The 26,411-nt window shown below is 40.9% G+C and overlaps 1 protein-coding gene across 6 annotated transcripts in view; it reads right to left on the bottom strand.

Moving 5' to 3' along the window:
* map7b (microtubule-associated protein 7b) overlaps positions 1-20,061 on the bottom strand; it is a 28,197-nt gene extending 8,136 nt beyond the window's left edge. For 3 of the 6 annotated variants that reach the window (XM_061704591.1, XM_061704593.1, XM_061704592.1), the window contains exons 1-8: positions 15,112-15,489; positions 9,460-9,621; positions 8,386-8,463; positions 7,405-7,568; positions 5,964-6,081; positions 3,864-3,974; positions 3,442-3,537; positions 317-436 (exon numbers count right to left, since the gene is read on the bottom strand). In XM_061704591.1, coding sequence (XP_061560575.1) covers positions 317-436; positions 3,442-3,537; positions 3,864-3,974; positions 5,964-6,081; positions 7,405-7,568; positions 8,386-8,463; positions 9,460-9,621; positions 15,112-15,268 — 1,006 coding nt within the window. In that variant the 5' untranslated portion in view covers positions 15,269-15,489. Of the gene's footprint in view, positions 1-316; positions 437-3,441; positions 3,538-3,863; positions 3,975-5,963; positions 6,082-7,404; positions 7,569-8,385; positions 8,464-9,459; positions 9,622-12,320; positions 12,633-15,111; positions 15,490-19,858 lie in introns of those variants that run through there. The other 3 variants (XM_061704595.1, XM_061704596.1, XM_061704594.1) reach the window with 3 other exon arrangements.
* Between the last annotated feature and the right edge of the window lie 6,350 nt (positions 20,062-26,411).

Below are 26,411 nucleotides of genomic sequence, written 5' to 3'. Positions count from 1 at the left end.
ATGGAATTCAGTTTTTTACTGGCAACGAGGCAATGCAACAGTCAGGACTGACATCCTGAACTGCTTATGTGGTAAATGTGTGTGTGCGTATGTGTATGAGCTATGAGTGCCTGATACAGGAAGTCGAAGGAAGTTTCAAACAGTGGTAATGCTTTGAGTCGCGCCAAATCTGATTAACATGGACAATTGTGTGGGTCAAGAGAGCAAACATATCAACAATGGCAGCGTTCCGATGGCGCCCTCTTGAGCTAAACTGTGTGCATCAGTGCATTCCCATTAGCTGCCACAGGAAAGGTGGCAGGGCTTTCCGGCTTACCTGTTTGCTCTCCAGAGAGACTCACAGCACTGCAACTCCGTGCCAGGTAGGAGTGTGTGGGCTGCTGCAGCCGGTTCACCATGTTGCTCTCCCAGGGTGTCAGAGGAAGGCGGCGTGGACCTAGTACGTGCGCACGCACACACAGCATGCGTAAACACAGAAGACAGAGACACAGACCCACACACAGTTAGTGTTTTGATAACAACTAACTGCTAAACATAATTTAGTTTAGCAGCCAGTCAAAGCTGATTAACAAATGCTGCTGATGCCAACTCAAACCAAGGTGCTCGTGGTTGCTGTGCAACACCCACACCTGCATGTGCCAGCAAACTGCCGTAGCGAAGCACAACCCCCAAAGCAAACAAAGGAAGCGGAAGATTTAGAAAGGGAGTGTGGGGAACCCCCAAAAATATCAGACTTAAACCAGTAAAGTGTGGGTTGGGTGGCTTAGAGGCAGGAAAGCCCAATGGTGAGGCCATGCACTTCTGAGGCACATTCCAGAATAGTGCACTCAATTAGCCTGATAAGCTGCATGCATTGGACAAAGCACAGATCAGCTTGCTTTCATATTGAAGGCAAAAACTGGGCTGGAACCTGAATAAATTGATGATACATTTTACCAATGCTAAAAATGTGTGACGTCCGTCCGGATATAACAAACACCATGGAGTGTTTCCACAAAAACAAAAAGATTATCCTTCAGAGGATTAGAGAAAGGGGTCAGGCAACAGTGGGAGGCCCTTTGGACGCATTCTGTACATACACTGCATTTTGAATACAAGACCATATGTATTTTTGTAGAGACTTAGTAGTGGACTACAAGAATGCAGACACAATGGTATCTTAAAGGTCCTACGCCATCAATTTTTTTAATTTAAAAAAATATATATAATCTTTGATGTTCTTTCAGGTTTGCAAGATCATTTAGTTTGAAATTCCCCAGGATGCCCTTTTCAAGCTATTCTATTCTTTTACGCCTGGCATTTGAAACAGTCAGACATGTAAATAAGCTTTGCTCTGATTGGATCCTTGATCGCCTCAATTTAAATATGGACAATACCTTTGCTCTGATTGGCCGTTGGCGATTTTTTGGGCGGCCGAGCATTCATAGCGACTGATCGTTCAATGTAGGGTGTTCCTATCATTGTGAAGCAGAATTCACCAAGGATTGGATTGTTCACCCACTAATAGAGAACGTGACTAGAAATTACTATTTGACTCATAACCCCAATGATGAGGGGATGTGGGTGAAAATAAAAGAGGAGAATATTTTGAGAGGCTGGTTCTGGGCCCCATTCACACGCTCTTGGACTTTTTGGCGACAATGACCGCAAGCTTGGCTATTTAATCCACAGTTACAATACACATTATAAATTTAGTTAAGTATTTTTGTACAACACAACACATGCATGCTTTTACATACTGCATTTGCATGGCTTGGTGGCAGACGGCTGTTTCTCGTACAATCAAAACCAGAGAAATGCACTTCCAGCGTGTGTGAATGCTTATGATTACAAAGGCATCCTCCACAAAATGTGCCTGAACACAGCACAATTCTGGTTCTGAAATGCTGAGGAATTTGTCCCACAATAAAATGAAGCCATTTATTCCTCAACTCCTCAGAGTTTGGCAGGTGCTGCAGAGTTTAAACTTTGCAAAAGACGCAGCCGCGTTGTCACTCAGCCATTTTTATGAAGATGAACAGGCATGTAGCAAAAACGAAGTGGGCAGGTACATGTATAATGAGTGACATTTCTACGTCCCAATGACAGCAAATTAAAATCCTGTCATTTGCAAACAGTTTGGTGTTTGAAGGCTATTGCATTCAATCAACAAACCACATAGATGTCAAATTCAAACCAGGTCACTGACTCCTTTTTAGCCATGTTATGCATAAAACAGTAGAAATTATTTTTTGATTTTGATGGCATGGGACCTTTAACGTTTGAAAACATGTTCCGGGAAGATGGGAACAGCTAATTAGTTCAGATATCAAAACATTATTTTTTTGTATCAACTCATTCAACTGCCATGGACATTTATATTCATCAGCTGGAATCCAACCGTTCACTGCCATCGACAAATATATTCATCAAATACGTTTTTCAACTGTTTGGCGTGGACGGGGGTCAGCTTGTGGATGATTTTCAAATTTGTAAACCCCTGTAATGATAACAGATGCCTGTGAATGACTGCATTGCATTGCTTTGGATTTTAGATCAGCACAGCTTTTGAGTCGAAGATAAAGATGGTGAAACTCGGCTTGTCACATCGATTATGAAGGAGAGAAATGCCAATACGTTGGAAGGTGGATGAGTTTAGGCACCTCATACTCAAACAGAGTATGTATATGTGTGGAATAAACAGAGTACGCATTGCAGTAGTTAGTTGAAAGTGTGTCTCGATTGTTAAAAAAGATGACGCAGTTCATGGAGTGAATGGTGAACGCTATGTAAAAAGAAAAGCCACTGACGTTCAACTACTAGAAGCATGTGGTGAGTCGGCGTCATTGACAGCCTGTTTCTTAGTTGTATATCTGTAAATAATTTTTGACATCAATAACCCTTTATCAGTATTGTTTACGTTGCTTTATAGTTTGAGGTGTCACAAGCAAAAAAATATTTGCATCAAAGTCACTGTTCAGCTTGACATGCCATTTTTTTTCTGGGTTTAGTCACAAACCGCTGTTTTGGGTGAAACCAACCCATGTTTTTACTGCTGATTTCTAAAGAATGAAAAGAATAGAAAAACTTCTTCTGGTGAAAGAAGAATCTACTCTTTCTTTCAGTATAATCGGTGCTTATATAGTCAGAAAATAATATTCTGTAGGTCTCAAAAGATCGGTCAAAATGCTTTAAAACTGCTGGCAGTGGATACACAGTGACACATTGGACATGGAACAAATTAAATCACTTCCCATTGTTTCCTGTGGGAAAATTTGTTTTAAAATCAGAACAACTTTGGAGTCAACCAGCTTCACAGAAAATCTTGTGTTCCACTGTAATTGTAGTTACAAGATTATTCATCTCAATTTCTTTCAATAGGTAAAATCTCAACAGTTTCCAGTCCATGATCTTTTATGAATAGTGTGCAGCTAATCTTTTATTATTGTTGGCATCAAACACCTGTGTTTCTGTGGTGGGTGGTCATCCCCTGGTTTAGATGGGTTTTGGACGGAGCTTTGTTTATGACAGGGGTAGAGGTTGTTCTCGCCTTTAACCCTGTAACATGTAGACATTTAATCCAAAAATAGAACATGTCACTGCATTCTTATAATAAAACAGTCAGGGCCTTGTGGTGAAAAACATGTTTGGTGGCGCATCTGTAACAACAACCTTTAGACAAGCTGTCATCACATTGTTCTCAAGTGATTATAAATATAATATCTCGTGCCCAGCATACAGAGAAAAGGCCTTTATGTGGATGAGATGATTTTTTGATGGAAAAAAGTAGAGCGAAACCAATGAGATTATCACCTGTACCGGGGGTAAAAATACACTTCTTAAGTTAATGGTGCAAGTAAAAATCTAATTGTCTTTTGATTTACCTCGGTCAGGCGAGTGGAGGAGCGTGGCAGAGGACAAGGACAGGCGCTTGATCATGACGGCGTCGTGGTGTTTGGATAAATTCACCGTGGACACAGACCTCCTGTCTGCATCTGGAAGCAACCAAAATAAAGTCAAGACTCATAAAAGATGAAAAGATGAAAGAGATTCTTTCCTTATGAGCTTTACTAAAATTCAGGCAATGAATGTTTCTAAAGGGGGAAAAGAGAAATTAGTGCTAATACGATATCATCTATCAGCTAAGGGACTGTTTCTGAATACAAAGTCATACTGTGAACGTTGAGGAAAAAAAACGTAAACAAGTACACTAATGCCCGCGTGTTAAAGCGAGGTACACACATACTGACAATCATTTTTACTCCTTTGAGATGATATTAAAGAATAGAAAATATATGAATGAATTCATACTTTTTAATTAATCAATCTTAGGAAAGAAATAGCAACTTCATATGTCTCACAAACCATTCGCCAGGATATAAATTTCAAGGAGAAGAGTTTTCAACGGCAATCTAGTTACTACATAAAATAACAGTTAGCAACATTCTACCTCTCACAGGTCAGTCATGGTACTACGACAGAAATCTGGTTAGGGGGAGGACGCTGGCAATCGTTATTGGAGATGTGATGTGTGTGGTCTTGTAAGAGCAGGAAGCACACACAGTGATTTTTTTTTTTTTTTTTTTTTTTTTTGCTTGTTATTTGTGGGGTCTCTCACATTTAACTCATTCACCACCACAGACATTTATATTTGTCAACTGGAATCCAACCGTTTTCTGCCACAGACGTATATATTCGTCAAATAGGCTTTTCAAAGGGTAGGCGTGAAAGAATGTTCACCCATGAAATTCAGGATTTTTAAACCACTGTAATGACTAACAAATTCCTGAGATCAGCACAGCTCTCGAGTAGAAGATAAAGATTAGGCGGTGAATCTCAGCTTGTCACGTCGATTGAAGGAGAGAAATGACAACATGGAGGTAGTTGGACAACTTCAGGCACTTCACACTCACAGTTTTTATATGTATGGAATAATCACAGTATGTGTGGCGGTAGGTAGTAGAAAGTGTGTGTCACTAGATGACAGTTCAATAAGTGAATAAGAAATGCCATGAAAAAAATCCACTAACAATCAACTCGACCAATGCAGGAGGTCAGCTTTGCTCACGATGAATTTCTTAGTTTTATATCTGTAAATAAATTATTATTTTGCAATCAAAATCCTCAGTCTGTCTTGTTGTTTTAATTTTTCAAAAAAGCAACTGTTCTGTTTGACATGTTTATTTTCACTAAAAATATATTATTATTATTTTCACTAAAAGCTGTTTTCTTTGCTTTTTGGACAGAAACCAGTGTTTTTAGTTAAAGCAACCCATGTTCTACTGTTGCTTACTAAAGAACGGAAAAGTTTAGAAACAACCTTTTTTCTGGTGAAACAGGTCTAGTCTTTCTTTTGGTAGGTTTGTTGCTTATATTGGCAGAGGCCACAATATTCTGTGGGTCTTGAAAGATCAGGCAAAACGCTCTAAAACGACTGGCAGTATGAAGGAACTCTGCTATGAAAATGGCCGGCAGTGAATGAGTTAAAAACAACAGTCAAGACGTTAAAAATCGGTATTCGTGTACCCCGCTTAAGATGTATATGGCAGGAAAAAGAAAATCTATGTGCCTGCCCACGAGCCAACGTTGCACTACGATATTCACTTTGGGATCTCATTCCGTATCCGCAGTGGACACAGAAAGCACTCGGCACATGCTCCAGTCCAGCAAGGTCGAGCGGATAGAGGAAAGCAAACTGGACAAAACCTGGACCGGGAGGGCGGAGGACAATGCAATGCAGAGAACAAAGAGGGAGCCAGGTGGAGGGACAGAGAGAAAGTGATTCAGAGAGGGCGGATATGTCAAGTTCAAATAAACATGCCTGAACAATACTGGCACAAGGGATATTGTTAAAACTAAACACTCTGACTGCAGGAAAAGTGGATAAAAAGGTCAGCGCTCTCAAGGGACCTCAAAGCCAACATTGTGAATCACCATACTGTCCGCTGAGGAGGTTTGTGAAAATGTGATGTCAGGGAGCATACCGGTCGGCATGCCGGAGCTGTTGGGGTGCAGAGGTCCACCCCAGGACCAGCGGTTGGTCTTTGGTCTGGTCACCTGACTACGCTCCATAGTCCGCCGCATCACAGCCTCATGACGAAACTTCAGTCACAAGGGCAATGGAGATTTAGTCCGGAAAATTTTAATACAGTCACACCATATTTACCATCTGAAGTGAATTCAGAGATTTGTTTGCAAATTCATTACATGCTTGAACATAATTGCTGAAAACGTGCAAAAACTGAGAACAATGTAGTCTTCAATTGTGGAGTGTTCATCACGATTTCAGTTTTCCAGATTTTTTTTGGGTGAAGCTAAAACGGCGCTGCATGACGCACTTTGGAGTCCGCTGTCTCACTATATCAAGAACTTGAGCGCCTTTTTTTGAATCAGTGGTTATCTGGCACAATTGTGATGTGCAGTTTGTTAGCTAGCTATGGCCACACCCCAAAAATGCATCTTCGCTTTCGGAAAGTCCGGTGGCATGGCCAATTTAGGGTGTCTGGTTGTGCACGTACATCCTGTAATGAAGACATTTGCTTCAAAATAATGTAAATCTATCATTTACTATAGAAAAAGTAAAATTATTTCAAATATAAGAGTACTGCATACTATGTAAAAGCTTGTAACACACACATAAATACGTAAATATATATAGTAAAAAAAAAAAAAAAAGTAATATTCATATCAAATGTCGATAGAGTTAGTGTTTGTCAATATTAAGTATTCAAAAATGTTTAACAATGTTCAAAATGAGAATATTTTTTATTTTATCAATAGCATCCTCATTAAGTATTATTTTGAATGAATGAAAATACAACAAAATTTAAGTTGTTTTGTCAGCCATGACACTATTACACTGCTTTTACTGATATTGTAAGTTGTTGGTTTTTGTTGTTTTTTTGGGCGCGGTGGTATTGTTTCAGTCCCGGAACAGAGGTACTTTTTGCAGGTATAGTATCAAAGTCCGAATTCTGGTACAGTGACATCACTAGTTCCCACAGACTAGAGAGAATATATGCTTGTGAGTACGGCTGGGCGATGTGGCCTTCAAATAAAATCTCTGATTGTTTTTACCCTCCCCAAAAAAATCTGATTCTGATTATCCTTGATTTTTTTCCCCTCTTCAATAGAAGGAAAAAATCAAATGTGTGTTTTAATACTGTAAGTTTAAGTGTGCTTCAATAAATTGAATATATTTAAAGCATTTGAGAGGGGTAAAAGATTTAGATCTCTCGATAAAGCAGATTTTCTCCCATTGCAGGTAGTTCTGGAAAGTATCCTCCCCATCAACTGGGTTCACTGTACTTGGGGCAAGGCATGCATTAGCTCAGAGGCCACAGTTTGAGGAAATACAGCATTTATTGCCAGTGTTATGTTCACACATTTTGGTATGATCTGAAACCAAATTGTTGATGTTATCACCTTGTCATCCTCCAGTTTCTGTCGTCGCTTCTCCTCCACAGCCAATCGTCTCTGCTCTTCCTTCATCCGCTGCTCCTCCAGCTTCCTCCTCCTCTCCTCGAGGTGCTTCTCGTAGTGCTGCCTAGCTCGCTCCTCTCGCGCCTGCCACTGGGCTTCCTTGGTGGCTGGCACGTGGCACAACAACAACTAAGATGAAATCACGCAAAAGTACCAAAAAAAATGAGACGCACATGTCACACAGGCTTAAAGCAGCGGTGTCATGGGTCAGCTGTTGATCATGTGACTTGGCTTTAGTACACAGCAAATCCCTTCAGCCCCCTTCAGCAACTCGACCACCGTCCAATATTTACAACAACAAATGCATTTACCTGATTCACTCAAACACAGACATGCCACACATCTGTTGTGGTATGACCCGTATACGCCATTCCCAACAAAAACACAAGCATCAAACACATCAAAAACTTCGGCCCTACTGGCGCCCAACACATTATGTAATGATGTTGCCTTGGCAACAGGGTGCCTGGCTTTTTATATTATGACTTGAAAAACTGTCACTTCACTCACTGTTACTTCACTCAGTAATTGTCTTCGCAAAGACAAAAAAATATATAGCCAACTATATAGGAACATAACGTATTTCCTCAAATAGCATGCCTGTGTAGATTTCCAGTCATCCAGGTCATAGCAATCCACAAAAGTCTAATCGAGGCAACTGGTCTCTTCTTGGGTGTTAAAGATTGTTCACTTTAAATTCAAAAGCCTTCTTGAGGTGAAATATTTTCCGGTGTGAAAAATGTAGAACTGAAGAAGCCTTTCACCAAGAAGAGTCCAGTTGCCTTCATTCAACTTTTGCAGATTTCTCATTTAGTGTTGCCCCTTTAAGCCTTTAAGAGATACTGGTGCTTTCGCCCCACCCCCAAACCCTCTGCATTTGAGTATGTATAAAGAGACAAAAACACAGCAAACAACAATACACACCATTCAGCTTCTCGCGTTCCTCTCGACGCTCACGGGCCAGCCTCAGTCTCTCATCGGTTTTGTTGAAGAGCAAAGAGTCTGGACACAAACAGTTTCATGGAATTGAAGTGTGAAAGACTGATACTGTGTTACCTAGGCCAAGGCTTTCATTGTTGTGTTTTTTGAGTGCGGAAGTGTTCTTACTTTGAAAGATTTCTTGTATTGTGTTCAACTTTAAACTTCAAATCTCTGTCAAAGCAATTGTTGTTTGTATGTAAAGCAAAAAGCAGCAGTGTAACAGAACCTAACAGAAAATGTTATTGAACATGTTCAAAAGCTTTTATCTCTGTCACATCTCATTTTAAATCAGGACTTTCCTTGTTGTGTTTATATACGGTCTTGTTACCATCGATACAGAAGACACTTCATGTAAGATCCTCGGGATATTGGGTTTTCGAGTAAAATTTCAGGATGAACCTAAAATGCACTTTACAGTACCTTTACAGGTGAACTTAATTTCTCTAGGCTTTAATGCACATGTCCAACTGTTAAAAATTTACATCAGGTGTTTGATCCATGAATGGACCAATAAATATTCTGGTTCAATTAGAATGGACAGTTTGCACAAGGTACATGATGATCTCACCAGTGATCGGCAAAATAGTTTCCAGTTAACTATGTGCTCCATTCACAACAGCGGGAAAATGAACGGACAGAAGAATTTGAGCGCTTTAACTGACAGAAATATGAGTAAATATAATGCGAGTTATACTTTCAGCAAACAGTAGGTCAAATGACCATTGCTGTGTACCACTTTGCATTGGGTAGATTCGCTATAATAGCAAAATTAGCTTCCACATTTCCTTGAAGACCCAAGCGATGGTATGGAGTTTGCGACTAAAGAATGTCTACCTTTAGCAGTACAATGAATTTGATCCTTGCCGATGTGTCCATAAACTAATTTGAACAGATTTTAATATAAACCAACCAGAAATAAATTTGCCAATCACTCGAAAGCCAAATATCCCTGACATTTTGTGAGTAATATACAGTATTTGTATTTTAGCTGTGTAGCATGTTATTGTAGTGTCATGCCTATTTTGGGTGGTGGCGTGTTGCAGCTGGGGCTGTTGCTGGTGGCTGCGGGGGTGGGAGTGGGCGTCGAGGTCAGGGTGGGAGAGTAGATTTGTCCAGAGAGCGACGAGCTTGGCCGGGTGGGTGAAGACACTCTGCCATCGTCCACTTTATAGAAGGATGCTGCACGAGAGACAAACCAGCATCAATAAACAAACCCCTAAGAACGGAGAACGCCTATCACCTACAGGGCTTCCTCAGTATACGACTGTCCATACCATCATGAACGAGGAACCCAGTACTTTCGTTACAGTATCACAATGAAATTGTGACCCAAATGAGACCCAAGTAATGAAGATCCCTTAAACGTAACTGCATTTAGGACTTTGATCAGTGGGGTCAAGCCCCCGTATCTTCTCTTTCCCTGACTTACCCAAACCCTGTTTTACTGCCACTTCCCCAGAGGTGTTACTGTGGAGAATTCTGCATCAACCAACACGGGACAAATCCTGAGGAGAAACACTTCCAAGGAGACTTCTATCTGCAGCGCATTAATTAAGTTGACTCTCACAGCACCATACCATGTGATCAATGTTGCCCACTCTGCATCCATTGCGTCCATCCTCGAAGGGGGATGCATCCAATCTGTGATACCTTCAATTGTTTTTTCTCCAATTGTTTTTTCTTAGTTTTTCTTTCCAATATTTGGGGGGGGGGGGCAGACCAAGGGGATGTCGTTGGTCTTTGTGAACTGTGGGCCAGTGAAGCCCTTGGTATTCTTTTGTGATAAGGGCTATATAAATAAACTTGACTTCGTTGACGCTCCATTTTACTTGATGATTTTTAAAATATGCATGTCAGGTCAATTCCACAAGTATAAAAAATAAAAATAAAAACCTAGCTACAAGTTTAAAATAAAATCCAGCGTGTTTGTATCAAAGCATGAGCGAGGCAGGCCTCTGGAGAAACTAATCTGTCCCAGAAAGTTAAAGTAAATCCCCTTAACTGACAGACCTCAACAAATGGACTACATCCTGTTCTATATCTTCTTTTCCACACTGTTTCATTATCACTTCAGCGACATGTTATCTCAATGTAACTACACCACCACTTGTTAATGGTGACACAAATAACAAGCAAATAGAGCAGTTCACACATTGACAACTCCACCCTTACATATTTCAATGTTTTATTCCCGAAAGGGCACGGTAGACAAAGATGCAAAGGTATTAAATGTCACGGTCTCCATAACATGGAGTGAGGAGAGTATGAACACGTCAACTCTGCCTCAGGCGCTTGCTCAGCATTGGAACCGGTTTCATGTTGGCTTTTGGTAAAACAGGAAAGGCTGGGCTGGGCCAAGTTACAATGATGTCTCGTCCTCCTATCCTTTCCGCTAAAATCATTTTCTTCAAACAAAAGATTTGTTCATCAGTCAGGATAAGAATGTGTGCTGCCGGCAGACACCACACCGGACACGAGTGAATGAATGAATAACAAAGTTTTGAATGTCCGTAAAATGTGGCAACACCTGTGCCACCCAATACGAGAGAGGTATAAAGAATTCTGCATTTAAAAGGCTAACAATACTGTTTTGATTGACACTCTCAGGGAGGTATTAATTGAACGGGTTTATTATTGCTGTTGTAATTTACAGTGGTCTAAAACTGCATTGCGACACTGACCTTCAGAATAGTGCTCCTGGAAACTGCAAAATTACCTCATAACATACGAATCAGTCAGCCCGAGACAAACTAACAAACAACAAAAATGGAGAAAAACAAGAGTCTGCTGTATTTGCTTACGGACTGCGCAGCAAAGTGGAGACTGTGGAGTATAGTAATGCAGCATCCAGATCTAAGGCACAGCTAATGTTTGCATGCATGTTTACGTTTGTCATTTCTATCAATGTATCCTGAAAGGTTACAATGACACTGCAATTTTATTCTAGAGGAGATTGAGGGCACCGAGCAAACAGACTGCTGCAGCAAAATGTAGATTGTGGAGTATAATTCTACTGTATCCAGGGTTAAGGCAGAGCATGTGTTTATTTTTGTAATTTCTAGTTGTGTACTCTCTCAAAAGTTACAATGACACTGCAATTTTACTCGCGAGGAGAGTGAATGCAGCAAGACAAAGCACAGCTGTAGTAAAGTGGAAACGCTGGAGACTACTACTAAAATACAGTGTAAAATAATGTTAGCAAGTGTATATGCATCATCCATTTTCTAGATTTTGATTTTTTTACTGCTCAAGGTTGCAGGGAGAAAATATCACAATGATGCGAAGATCACGAACGTGCTCAACAAATGAGTGACAGACGGTGGTTTACGTCAAAGATTTTGGTTTTGACTTCACATGCTTAGAACCGTGGCTGATCAGGTCCTATTTCTAGTACAGCACCTGGTCAGCTGGTATAGCTAAAGGAAAACACACAAATTGTTCCAACATTTTCGTCCACTTCTAAACCTGAAAGCTGCCAGCACCAGATGTTTGGATTCCAGTTAATTAATCCGGCTAAGAATCCACTACATCATACACCCAATAAAGAGCCCTTGTGTGTCAACTTTTCACCTTCTGTTATAGTGGCTGTGACAGAGGTTTTCTCATCAGTGCTGTTCTGAATCACACAAATGCACAAACTTATCGTATTAAGGCACATAAACGTAACGATCCGCAATGATGCTTAAAAAGTAGGAGCAGTAGTATTTTTAAATGTATGAATATGTTGCCGCCATATTCATACATTTTAAGATATTCCTTCTCCTACTTCTCATCAACATCTTGGGCTCCACTTTACAAAAGCCTGTGCAGTCCATTTCAAATGTAAAGATCTATACAGCAATGCAACTGATTTCCTCAGTGATCCCAAATGTATTTACCTGAATTCTGCATCATAGCTCCAGAGGTATGATGTTTAAATAGACCTGCTGAAGCTCCTACTAGTCAAACTGGAGGCTCAATACCAATATTCGCAGGTTCCGTAAGCATTCTAAACAAGTAAAGATAAGTGTGCATCCAGAGTCCATGGTGTGATGGGGGTAATGATAACAGAAAGGCAGAAATTCCAAAATGTGGGAAAAAGGAGCCACTCAAAAGCCAATATGAAAGAGGGAGGAAAGTCAGCTGTGAACAGTCACAGACCTTGGGAGTCGACTTATACGAGACAGGTTGTGGAAACTCTCCAAAGCCCTTTGTCCATGAGAGTGTGTTTCGTACCAATGTGTGTAAAAGAGAAAGAGAGTGAGACATTGGGAGAGTTTAATCTGGCCCTCCCTCCCCTCATGTGTGTGAATCCCAACCCCCTCCCTCATATCCCGTCATTCACTGGCAGTCAGATTAAAAGGTAAGAGTGAGCGATTAATGCTGCACTGTCCAGGCCGGCAGCTAGCGAGCAAGCGCACTGCATGGCTACTGTGTTCGCCTGAAGACTGAGAGGATTAGCCCAAGCTAATGCTAAGCTAAAATCTGTGAACTCCAGCCAACACAGAAGCAGGGAGTGGTCAGAGACTCTTCCTTTCCAGCCCTAAAATGAACATCGAGGCTGAGGAGGAAGGGTGATACTATACAGACATTTGCTCTTTAGATTTTTCCTAGTCCCAAATTCTTTTCGGGTCAGGTCAAATATTAGTAACTGTTGCTCTTTTAAACCCCACCGTAAATGTCAACTTTACAGAGGCTGTGTTGGGTGGTAGCAGTCGTGGCAAAGGTAATAAAAGTCCCCAAATAGCATCACCGTGTTTTTTTCGTGATGGGGGGAAAAGGGAGGTGTCTACAGGAGGTCCTCAGTTTATGACAGTCCTGATAATACACGCTGATTCCGAACAGCGTGTATTAACTACTTGTGCAGCGATGTAAGAATATCACGCGGCACAAAAAGACACACTCAGATACCATTGTACTAAACATTTTTTGTTTGATTGTAGGACTGGGGCTATAGAATATTTTTAGAATTGACTATTCTAGCAATTATCCCATCAATTATTCGACTAATCGGATGAAAAATTAGTTTGCATCAGAAAACAATACCAATCCAAAATATGCACGCGAGGCCCAGGATCATTTTTGTCCACTTAGGGATGCCATCCTCACGTCCTACACAGTAGTACAGTATCTGTGACTTTCAACGTATGTGGCTTTAAATGCTGGGGCCTGGCCTGGTGAGTGATGTGGGAGTCAGCGTGAGAGTTTAGAGTTGGCTTTTGTGAGCTCAGGATAGCAGCTGGCCGTTTACTGGCTAACATTTAGCCAGTGAGTCCTTGGACGTCAGTTGTGGGCATGCAGCTAGTGTATGAATGTGCTTATTACATGTTTATTTTGGCACACTTTGTTCAATAAAGCGATTGAAAGTGCACCAGCGGTTGTGTCTATTCTTGTCCACCCATGGATGCATTACAATATGTGATACATTACAATATGTACCAACTAGTGGTGTTAGGATATATTAAATTAGCTAACGATTTTTTTTTCATTTCCTTGTATTGCCAACCGTAAACATTCAGTTGTGTAAGCCAGATCTGCTTTGCAGTAGACACAGTCATCTTTCTTAAGTTTGAAATGATCCCTAAGTTTGGACATTCTGTCTTTTACTCACACTTTCCTCCTGGCTCAGCGCCAACGCACCAATTTATTCCCATGAGAGTCTGCAGTAACATTAGTCCATGTAGAAGAATGATCAGTGCGAAGCTTCGAGGCAGAGATTTTACTTCGACTTCTTTTGTCATCGAATAATTCGAGTTCTTTAAATAAATGTTCCAGCCCTATTTGATTGAAGTGTTTATCATACAACTGTTTAGTGTGATGATGGCTTTTTTATTGCGATAGCCTATGTTAGTTATTACTAGACTACGGCGCAGGTTCAGGTTGCCACCCTAGGAACTGAACGACGTTGAAAACTGTAGATCCCCTATTTCAAAATTATTGTAAATACATCTTTGTTACTCTTCTGGTTGTGTCTGCAGTCCCTTTGTCAACTCTCCTCTATTATTTATGCTATAAGTGAGCAGCACATGAACACTTCCTCGCGTGTGGCTGCAGCCAAACCAGGAGGACCATGTCTAACACTAAAAGAAATGTATTTATTCAAAGCCCTAATCATATTCTTTCTGCGCCCCAGGCGTAAGGACACAGACACAGGATAAACAGTCAACTGCTTTACAAATCAACTAGGATCTATGGGAACCTCACTCAGTCTGTTGCACATGTGGGATGGTCGTCAATACAACCACAATGAACTCAGTTGTTAGAGTCAATCTGTAATACTACACCGCATATAAAACAAACTACTGTAACGTTCACACTCCTTGCTACTCCGTACTATGGTTCATGGTTGTTCCTGGAAAAGGAACAAGTTCATTGAAAAACATTGTCAACTCTGCTTACTGACAAACTACAACAGAATCCGCTGCCCTTGCATTGACCCTTCCAGTCTTGCCACGCCAGCATGCAGGTTACAACTCACCTGGTTACAAACTGCCCGTCAGCTATCTGCCATCCTGTCAAGCGATTTGACGGGTACAGGATGTTTCTTCAGTAAGAGCAAAAAGTACACAAACAAAAAATATATATACTTTGACAAACCCTCCTTTCCATTGGTGGGACTCTCTAGACTTCCCTGACCCAGATATTAGCAGTTCTTCTCTATCATACACAAATCTTCATTTCTGGGAATACCTTTGGTCTTCTTCCTGATACCATCTCTCTGTCTCTGTCCCTCCTCTTCCTCAGTAATTGTGAAGAGTGTGGGGATGGCTGAGCGGCTGCCTCTCTTCCTCTGCCTTGGTTTTGAGCCCTCGCCTCTTCCCAGTCCTCTCCCTTTCCTCCATGGCATCTCCGCCTTCAAGCCATCCCAGCCCCTGAAGAGACTCAGTAGTGGTGGTGGTGGATGCCAGATGATGATGATGACCTTCTAATAGACTCTCCTCAATGACAACATGAACGCACAGAAGCTAATGCTCGGAGCCATTTCCCTGGGCTGCACATTACTGCACTTTGGCCGAGGGAGCAGGAACAGCAAGGCACACCGTCCCGAGTAACACGTCGAGAGGCCAGGCAAAGGAGCAAAGTACAGCGTGTGACGAGAGACCATCTACTTGCTATGTTACGTCCATCCGCAGCGAGAAGAGAGAGAGAGAGAGAGAGAGAGAGAGAGAGAGAGAGAGAGAGAATCAGGGGGCCTTGCCAAGGACGAGCTCTTAAAATCAGGCTTAGAAAAGACGAGTTAATCCACAAGCTAAAGAAACTCGGTTCTTTTCATTTTTTCACTCCTCACGGGATGCTGGTATTCCCAGCAACCCCATTTCCCCCTATTAAAACTCCTGTGACTCCGTCCTGGAAGCAGTCAAAGGAAAGCAGGGTCCGACAAGTTGTGGTGGCCCAAGTTAATACTGGCCCCATATATTCATGATATAATACGATAAATTTCAGTCATTACACTAGCAAGAGGACTTGCTAGTCCCATTTTTGTGAAATTTTCTAAAAAAAAATAATAAAAATGAAAAAAAACTAACATAGAATGAGCGCTTCAAACGCCCCTAAAATCCTCCATAAGAAATAAATTAACGAAAATCAATTAATTACTAAAGTATATGACCTATTCTACTGTCCATACTGCTCTTCACACCAATAATGATCCATTTGCACGATTTAAGTGGAGTTTTTAGGGCAAGGGACACATGAAACATAACAGTAATTTTGAAATTTCGGCCCAAATGAGGTTATTGGTGGATATTTTTAACTTAAACTTGTCAGCCAGAAGTATACTATACGAAAGGGTCGAGGAGATACTTTGATAAATAATGAAGTTATACTGATTTACTCTAATTTGAAGGCGTTTTTTACCAGATTTTCTTTAGTTGATATCACACAAAACTGTCCCCCAACAAGTCAATTACAGTATTTCTGACACAAAAAAACACAATTTCTCCGGGAGCCATCTTCCGATTTTCAAAATTCTTGGTGCGTTGTACTCAGGTTGAAGTCGCCATTCCAACGGTCACGTGAATGCCTCCACAAAATGCTTTCTACAACTTTTTTAATATTAAAAAAAATAACTCAATGCATACCGGCTAGCTTATTTTTTAAGGATAACCATAAAAGCCGAATTTTTTTTATAATCTGCATACTGTATCATCAGGCACAACAGTGCACTGGGAAATGCATCTTCAGGAAGATGTATTTTTTTGAGTTGTCGGTATTGTTCGATGGCTAACTGCATGCTGTAGTGATAGAACTGTGCCAAGTTGTTATGAATAAGGAATTGGCGATTACGCTGAATGGCCACTGTATGGAATACGGGCGCTTGGTAATTATATAATGGGGGAGAGGCCAGAAAGTATACACCCCAGGCCCAGCCCTCATTCGCCATGGGCTAGTTTTTAGACCTGCCCAAATAATCGAGCAAGCTCAGATGGTGAAAAAGAAGTTTTAAGCTATATATCAACAATTCAGGGCAATATTGTTCTGTCTTTGCACGTTTTTATCAATTATTTTCAAACATATTTAATAGACTTTACACCGATTTTATCGGGCTGATCGGTATCGGCCCATAGTTAGCATTTTATGCTGATCGGCTTTAATGTCATAATTCGCCGATCCGATCAATGACGTCATTGAAGAAAAAGACAAAAGACATTTACTCCGCGTCGCCATCGTGCACAGTATATTTGAATCCAAAAGCTAGTTTATTTTTAGCCTTGTCGCGTGTCTTTTGATGTAGTCTGTAAATATCTAATGGCCAATGTTTTCAAAAAAAAATTCTAATAAACTTTTCGGCGGTGTGGGACAGACAACATGTCTGAGACAGACAACACGTAATGCCTGGCCGGATCAGACTACAAGACAAATTTGCTCTTTCACGATTGCAGTATGGCGGCCGACTGGTTAGAGCGTCAGCCTCACAGTTCTGAGGACCCGGGTTAAATTCCCTGCCCCGCCTGTGTGGAGTTTGCATGTTCTCCCCGTGCCTGCGTGGGTTTTCTCCGGGCACTCCGGTTTCCTCCCACATCCCAAAAACATGCATTAATTGAAGACTCTAAATTGCCCGTAGGTGTGACTGTGCGTGCGAATGGTTGTTAGTTTGTATGTGCCCTGCGATTGGCTGGCAACCAGTTCAGGGTGTACCCCGCCTCCTGCCCGATGATAGCTGGGATAGGCTCCAGCACGCCTGCGACCCGAGTGAGGAGAAGCGGCTCAGAAAATGGATGGATGGATGGACGATTGCAGTATGTCAGACTACTGCAATAAAATCTTGTATTCCGAGACCACCGCATCCCGTTTTTTATGATCATTGGGCTTTATCTTGTCAACTCAAATGCAACTGGATACACTCGTTACCGTGGCAACGACAACAAGCGTGGAGCGCGCCGACTTTGTATTATAAGGACAAAATGGGGAAAAATTTGTGTTTTTGGTCACCGGTGCTCAGGACAGGAGAGGACGTTGGTTTAAGGCTTGCTTGAGGTATGTTCATGTACTTTGAATACGATACAGCTCGCAAACAGGCAGCAAAACGTTACGGAGCCTAGCAAGCTAGTGGTACCACAAACGGTTTGACGTAAACATGGCGCCATTCTGTCGAATCATGCTCCAAAGTTTCGGTGTGGGTGAAGTAATTTAATTAAAAATAAAGTAATTTAATTACAATTAGTTAGCACCCATTATTTCTGTCATGTAATTTTGGTTTGACCTGACTGATTAGAATACACGATCTGACTAGAGCAGTGACTTCCAACCTTTATGGAGCCAAGGAACATATTTTACAATTGAAAAATCTCACGGAACATCAACAAACAAAAATGTCACAAAAAGTGGATACATTAATTACTGTATGTACTTCCTGCCATCTAACAGAAGACCATTTATCATTTGTTCTGTCTGTCACTACGTCTCACTGGCATAAATAGATGAACAAAGATACATTATTTATTGTAAATATAATTTTTTGAGCAATTAAGTACACAAGTATATACAGTAAATGAACAGGTAATTTGAATAGACGATTCGTCCATCTTGTGATTGGATCAGTGATCGTTATCATTTTTTTCAACTCGCTGATCGGTCCCAAAAATCCTGATCGTGTAAAGCCTAATATTTAATGGCTTTAGAAACAAATCAGAAACATTAGTGGGTCTAATGTCAACACGGCAGTGTTAAAATTTTATAACTTGACATCATGATTATATAGTGCAGTCTTAACATTAATAGAGCAAGCCTGAAACTCATTTTGCAAAGCAAATTGGCTAATATGAGAGCTTCGCTGAATATGTTTTACCATTAAACAAATAAAGTGGAACCTGCAAAGTCACAATTCCAAATTAGAACATTCAACTTTGAGGGCTCCACTGTATTTTAATATTCCACAAAACCAACCTGCTCTTGGCCCTCGCAGGATACAGTAGCTGTAATCTTACACTCAGGTTTTAAACAGATAGGTCGGGCTTCACGCACGCATCGAAGTTATTACAAATGGCTGTTCATTAATTATTCTCAAACATTGGATGTTCGTGTCACACACAATTCTTTACTTCCATAAACAAAAGAAAGATAGCCAAATATTTTGTTTTCTTTTGTTTGCTTACAGTGATATAAGTCGTTATTTTATATGGCAATTATGTAATAAACGCAATCTGTGTTCATCCATCGTCCAGGTTTTTTTTTTTTTTTTTTTGGGTGGTGGGGAGGTCTCCATTCCCTGCGTCGCGTATTGCCCAGCCATTTAGTTTGGGTGACAAGTGGTAATTGTACATATCCGCATAAAGCTAATCTACACCGTTTTTTCCTAACGTTAAGCAGTGTAAAAATAACTGTGTTAATTTTAAATACTAAAAAGTGTAGCAGTCTCTAAAAATAAGCAACCTTGAAGACCGCCTGTGGATTAAAGAAATAAAATGATGAGTAAACTAGTGCACATATCCGTGTTTATAGGGCATTCTCCGGTTAAAAAGAGCCAGCAAATGGCGTGCGGGAGGTTTTCAAACAGTTTTTTACTTACAGGCAGCAGGCTAAATTAAAACTATTGTTTTTGCTAACTGATTGCACCTGTCACTTCCAGCAGAGTCGTTAGTGTAATGCAGTTGAACTGTCAGCGGCAGGTGTGTGCCTGCAGCTCCGGACTAGCTTAAAATATCAACAATGGCGGCCAGAAAGTACACGGAGCACAGTTTAATAGTTTTAAACAACAAGAGTTGTTTAGTCAACGTAAAAGCAACCGGTGTCGTAGGCTCTTTTTTTCTTTTTCTTTTTAATCCTTCTCTCGTGACCGGCGGACTACTACCGTACTTTGGATCTCCTTCGTTGAAACACGAGGGGAAAACCAACAACTTGATGTGTCGCTTTTTTTCTCTCCATAATATTCACTTTTAAGACCAACGTCGACGGTCTTTCGGGGTGTTTGGGCAAGTTTGAGGCGCTCGGGACTCACCTTGGGACTCCGGAGATGATGCGTCGTCGCTGCCATCCTGGTCCGCCATTTCTCCTGACGTCACCCGGATAACCTGCCCGGAGGATTCCGGCTCGGCTCCCCGCCCCCCTCACCTCATACGGCCAGGTAGGAGGCGAAAAAGGCCGGCTTTTAGACGCTCTGGAGCACTCGTCGTAACTTAAACAACTCCTTCACCAGTTGTGCTTGAAAATGTTTGCGTTATTAGCAGGACGTTTGAGAAAGACGTTCAGGCGAAACTACCTGTTGTGTTTACTATTGTGATGCTGACATCTACAGGAATTTAGGTGGTAGTCCACCTGTGGAGTCGCTCATTTAGTTTTTGTTAAGGAGGCGTGGTAAATACAAGCCTGGCTGTGATTGGCTGCTTTCTTGCTGCTAGCCTTTCGTCACATCAGCTATCAATTAAATTGTCAGAGCCAATCATTTGCATTCTGGGTGTATAGGGGTAAAACGTCACATTGAAGCCCAAACGATAAGAAGAGCTGCACTTAATTTTTGTTGGATGCACACATTAGCATTGGCCAACAGCGTAAGATTCTGCTCGTACTTTATATGTTTGTTCGGGAAATTGTAGACGCTGTGGCGGTGGAGGTGAATTTGTGTTTGGCTGTGTGTAGTCAGTATATAACCTAGTGCCTCCACAAATGAAAATAGAATCCACTTGGAAACTGCTTTAGTGTGTGTGTGAGGGTGGGGGGACAATATGTCTCCATTATATATATATATATATATATATATATATATATATATATATATATATATAAATAAATACAATTATTAACAACTATTGTTGTTGAAACGTTGATATTAACGCATCGGCATGATTTCTTTTACATTTTCCAGCAGAGGGCGCTCTAACCTTTTATTTAAAGTCAATTCGACTGCCATACAATCATTGTGCACAAAAATGACAAGTTCATAAATAATTTTAGTCACGTTTACAAAGCATACTCATGGAACATTGAAAACTACATTGGAAGGGTTTGTTTCTACCTGACTGTTTATATTACATAGTCGGGTTTATCTACTATTTTGCCATGTATTGCCAACAATGAGCCAATTTAAGTTCGCCACTTCTGTCAATCAGTAGAAAAATACACATATTAAATACATTCCTCATATATGAGGTTAAATTAAGAGAACTCATTAAAGGAGAGTAGACCGTCCGCCTAAGCCGAGCATAATTGAGCAAGGCTTTAGCATGCCTGTCTGAACGTATGCTAATCTCTCATCTCGATGCTCCACTATGTAGGCTTACCCTGCTGTGAACCCGCCGTGAGACGGCCACTGATTGGCAGCGGCGAGACGGAAACCATGGCAACCAGCTGTTTTGGCATTTCCAGCCACGGATGAGGAGGCAGACGGGGAGGAGAAATTGGCCTGCAGGTAAACAGACACCAGGGTTGGGGAACCTGACTACGGCTCTTTGGCTCTCGAGTGTGCAGTGGGGCCTTGAGTTAAATTCGTTCTGTGACCACACTTATAAATCAAAACACTCGATTCTCAAATCATCTTTCCCCATTGAAGTCAATGTAAATGGCATTAATCTGTTACACCCCCGCAAAAAAACACCCCAAATTATTTGTATTGTATTTTCAAAAGAAAGATTGCACTCAACTGTATTTTACATGTAGTAACACACAGTAATGTCATTTTCTCTTACCATAACCAGCAAACACACAAAATAAAAGCACAAAACACAACTGTACCCAATGTTTTGGCCTTCCCTTTTTTTCTGTGGTGCCTATATTCGGTTGGCAAAAGAGCGTCATGGCACCACCAAGCGATATTGTCTTTACACTGCAAGGAAACCAATGTGAATTGATGGTGGCTGGATGTTATGACGTTTGCTGCCGCCATCTAGCGGTGGGGGTCTGAAGCACAATCGTATCTCAAATTTTTACTTGTTTCTCAAGACAAACAAATTGGCCAAGCCACAGCTCATATATCAAAAAACATGTGTCAATCTTATCTCAAGGTTCCACTTTATTTTTTTCTGGCCCGCCATGCAATTGTGAAAGCAAAAGTGGGTGAAAATGGATGGTCTGGTTAAAGGTGAGACATCAGGTTTGGTTATTGCCCGAGGTGAATCTCAAGGTCGTCTGTCTTACTTGTTTTCACCTTTATGATGAAAGATTCTCCAAATTGTCTCTAATTAGCTCCCAGGAGATTTGGTATTTTGAGACTCCCCCCCTACCCAGGCTCAATGCTTGGATGCCTCATCAATGAATTACTAAGGAATGTACACACTCAGCAATATTTATTATCTTCCTGTTGTTTGGAAATGAAGACTGACATGGATTGTGTTTGTGTGACACGTCGATCAGATGGATGTCAGACATGTCCGTTTTGGTGTGTTGATCCCCTTTTGTAATGCTTGGGGCTTTTTCCTGCGCAGTGCAAAGCCAGGGGAGTAAGCACAAACTAGGAGCTGATTGATTTTGAGGGATTTTCAAAACCTCATCTGGTTCACGGCTTTGCGCACTAGATAACTAGTTTGACAGTATTTAGATTTTTTTTTTTTTTTTTTAAAGGGACCTATGATAAAAAAAATACTTATTAATTTCTTATACAGTGTTCCCCTGCTATATTGTGGTACAGTAGCAGTTCGACATTTGAAGGTCTTTTTAGACCCTATCCATGTTATTCACGGAAACTTTGGTTTTATTAACCGATTTCCCGCTTATTCGTGAAAACTGCCCGGTTGGAAAATATATGAATATGAAGTTAACAGAAATACAGTCAGAGGAAACACCGAGACAGGGCATGTCCGTGAAGTAAACAGACCGTAAAAGGCCCGTTACGTCCATGATGCAATACAGCATGACGACACGTTCGCAAGCCCTTACATGAAAACACTCAAAGTTGTGCATGTGCATGAAATGCTTCGTGTGGATGCTTGGTTCCAGAAAATGAGTGGCTGAGTACCACGGGCAGGGGGATGAGTTCGGTGAGGACTATTTTCAAACCACCGAAAAAGGAGTGGATGTACAAAAATCAGAACAACATTGTGTTGAAAAAGATTGCTGAAAACCGAATCTTATGAAATCTGGGGTGTATGAAAACCAAGGTTCCACTCTTCTTACTTATTGTAACGCCTTTGCACCGGAAATGCGTCACGAAATCAAACAACAGTGATGAACAAACAACTTTATTCATCATTAGTTATATAAATGTATTCTGCTCATCTTAATTTTGTTATTATTTTACCACGTTGGTCCCATTGAGATTAAAAAAACATTTATTTAAAAGAGACCTACCGGTAGGTATCTAAGTGGAGATATACACACATTTTTTGTTTATTTCAGGAAAGTAATGGGGCCACTGTCAGTGGTGGGGCAGCACCCTAGCGCCCTCTATTGACCAGTCACCAGTCGTTAGATTTTAAAATGGAGCAAAACTATTGTTTTGGTCTTTGTTTACATAACAGAGTTTTGGGGGTTGCAAATATTTGAAATTGGAAGACATTTGTGAAGAATGCTGAAAATGGTAGTCTTTAGACAGACTGGCCCTGCATTTTCAACATCCTGTTATTGCCAACCTAAATGGCAGCCAGTGCAGCAATTTCACACAAATGACTGCAGTGACATTGTTGCATATCGGCCCTTTGATTTATTTTTTATTTTTTGCTCTTTCAGGACTGACTCATATGCCCTTTGTCTCACTCTGTCTCTTTTTTCTCCATTTATCCTCATGGTACCTTGCTGCCAGCAGACAGGACCACCTCCATAACAACAAAACTTTCAGCTATAACAGTTGTGTTAACGCTGTTGGTGATTGATAGCAAATAATTGCCTTTAATTGTACGTGGTCTCTCTCTGATTGCTTGTTTGCTTGTCGCAGACAAAGCCCGTCGTCATTCAGCTACATGCATCTACACATTTCACTGGAAACAGATGGCGTGAAGTAGAATGATCTGAATTCACCCCCTGTTGATAGACTGATCCCCCCACCAGGACATAACCACTCCCCTCTATTGTCATCTAAATAGGCCTCGTCACGTTCTACTTACTGTATGTTATATGCCGAGATGACCAATCACTGCAGAGGAACACCTAAAAACAAACAGTTGATGCACAAACAAGCCAGTAGGCATATGGCAATTTGACCCAAGTAAATAGTGCTATTCATTCTTAAATCCCTGCTATTAATCCCTCTGATGCTCGTATTCTATTTCTACGCTGTGTTTGTTACAGCAGTTTTTACTGTTTATCACTAAGAGGTTCTTCTTGTGGACCTGTATATGCCCCCAACCCCCCACATAAACAGTCACATATTACCATTAGTATCACAGAAATCTGGAGCATGATGATGCCAAAGACAAAGTTTAAAGTTGCTTGTTTACTCCAGAAATTGCATTAATGGATCATTTTGTTGCAGTTAGCAGTTGATAATTACCTAGACTTTGGAGCCCAATATGTCGTTACCTTAAACCACAGGTGTCAAACTCAAGGCCCACGGGCCAGGTCTGGGCCGCCACATTGTTTTATGTGGCCCGCGAAAGCAAATCGTGTGTTTCAACTTCCATGATTCTTGCTATAATTTGTACCAAAATTTCACATTGATATACATAATAAACAATAAAATTTATATTGCAAGCATTTTTTTCCCCAACCCCCATCCCAAACGTCTTCCATTTCAGGATTATGGAGGCCACTGTGCTCTTATGAACCTTAAGTGCAGCAGAAATTTCTTTGTAACCTTGGCCAGATCTGTGCCTTGCCACAATTATGTCTCTGAGCTCTTCAGGCAGTTCCTTTGACTTCATGATTCTCATTCGCTCTGACATGCACTGTGAACTGTAAGGTCTTATATAGACAGGGGTGTGGCTTTCCTAATCAAGTCCAATCAGTATAATCAAACACAGCTGGAGTCCAATGAAGGTGGACAGCAAAGGGTCTGAATACTTATGACTGTGTGATATTTCAGTTTTTCTTTTTTTTTTAAATCAGCAAAAATTTCAACAATTAAGTATTTTTTTTCTGTCAATCTGGGGTGCTGTCTGTACATTAATGAGAAAAAATTTTTACTTGAATGATTTTAACAAATGGCTGTAATATAACAGAGTGAAACATTTAAGGGGGCCTCAAAACCTTCCATACCCACTGTATGTGTATATATTTATAATTTGATAATATATATTTTTTTAAATATTAGTTTAAATTGAAGGTGTTTAGTTGGTGGTTCAAATCCGGGCAACATTCCATGCTTGCATGGGTGTTCTGCAGGTAATTTGGCTTCCTCCCACATTCCATCGATGATTTAAAATTTTCCTTAGGTGTGAATGTGATTGTGAAACAGTATGTGGGAAGTCCAGGGTGTACCTCTCGCACAAAGGATGGGCTCTAGCTCATCCATGACCCTAGTGAGGATAAGCAGCATAGGAAATTGATGTATGGATGTTCAAATTGACAAGGTATATTACATTTATTGACCCAGCAGTGACAGAAGGGACTAGAGAGCAGAAATAAAAACATTTGATGGTTAAAAGTGCACTAGCTCACTTTGACTCTATGAACATTTTTACTGTAGCAAAGAACAAACATATCAGGAGGGTTAAAATACCCTTGACTTTAGCTAGACTGTAGTTTGGTATATAATACTGCTGTAGTAGTAGTAGTAGTAGTAGTAGTAGTAGTAGGAGTAGTTCTAGCAATGTTCATCATTGGCAAGAAAGCCCGTGCAATGTAGTACATGTCTACATATTTTATGCTTGAAGTGCAGCAGTTGTATCATTTATGTCTGGCGCTGGAAAAAGGAATGGACTCACTCTAGTGAAATTAAAGAGATTTCAAATCGCAGAGTTATGCGTCGCACACACGCATGCACGAAGAAAGCATATGCATGCACGCACACATACACACACACACACAGGCATGCACACACAGACACACACACATTGTTTAGTAGGACACGCTTGTTAATGTAGAATTTATAAAGTCAAGAAAGGGGGCAGCTCAGTGGATTAAGTTGTACCCATAGAATAAAATATTTAGTTAATGGTCCAAAAACCATCTGGTTAGAGGAAGTGGGAGCTTATTGGTCGGAAACAACCTATTATGGAAATGGAAATACAGTGTTCCCTCGCCACTTTTTGTGGCTTCAGTGCTTCGTGGGTTTTTCCAAAATATTCCCAAAAAAAAAGAATGCAGCCATATTGCGGAAAGACGAGTTGTTTCATGTCGATGCGCACGAGAGAAGGTTTCCCTGCATGCCAAACAAAGAGATGAGTTGACTCAGAGGCTTTGTACATGCCTGTAGTGTACGGGGACTCATACAAGGCGCGTTATTGGTTCCCGGCGCGACATCGACCAATGAGAGCACGTGTGGATTTATCCCGTGAGCTGATTGGCTGCGCATCATCCCAGCCTCACCCAGCATCTTCCCTTGTAGTGTCTCGCCAGTCTCGTCCACGCTGTTGTGTTCACAATAACTTTTTGATATTGCAGCCATTTGCTCTAATCATTTAAGTTCATTTTTTCCCACATTAATGTACACACAGCACCCCATATTTAAAAAAAAAAAACAAACA

Source organism: Phycodurus eques, chromosome 18 (genome assembly GCF_024500275.1).
Source record: "Phycodurus eques isolate BA_2022a chromosome 18, UOR_Pequ_1.1, whole genome shotgun sequence".
Lineage (NCBI taxonomy): Eukaryota > Metazoa > Chordata > Actinopteri > Syngnathiformes > Syngnathidae > Phycodurus > Phycodurus eques.
This window is presented reverse-complemented; position numbering and strand designations above follow the sequence as displayed.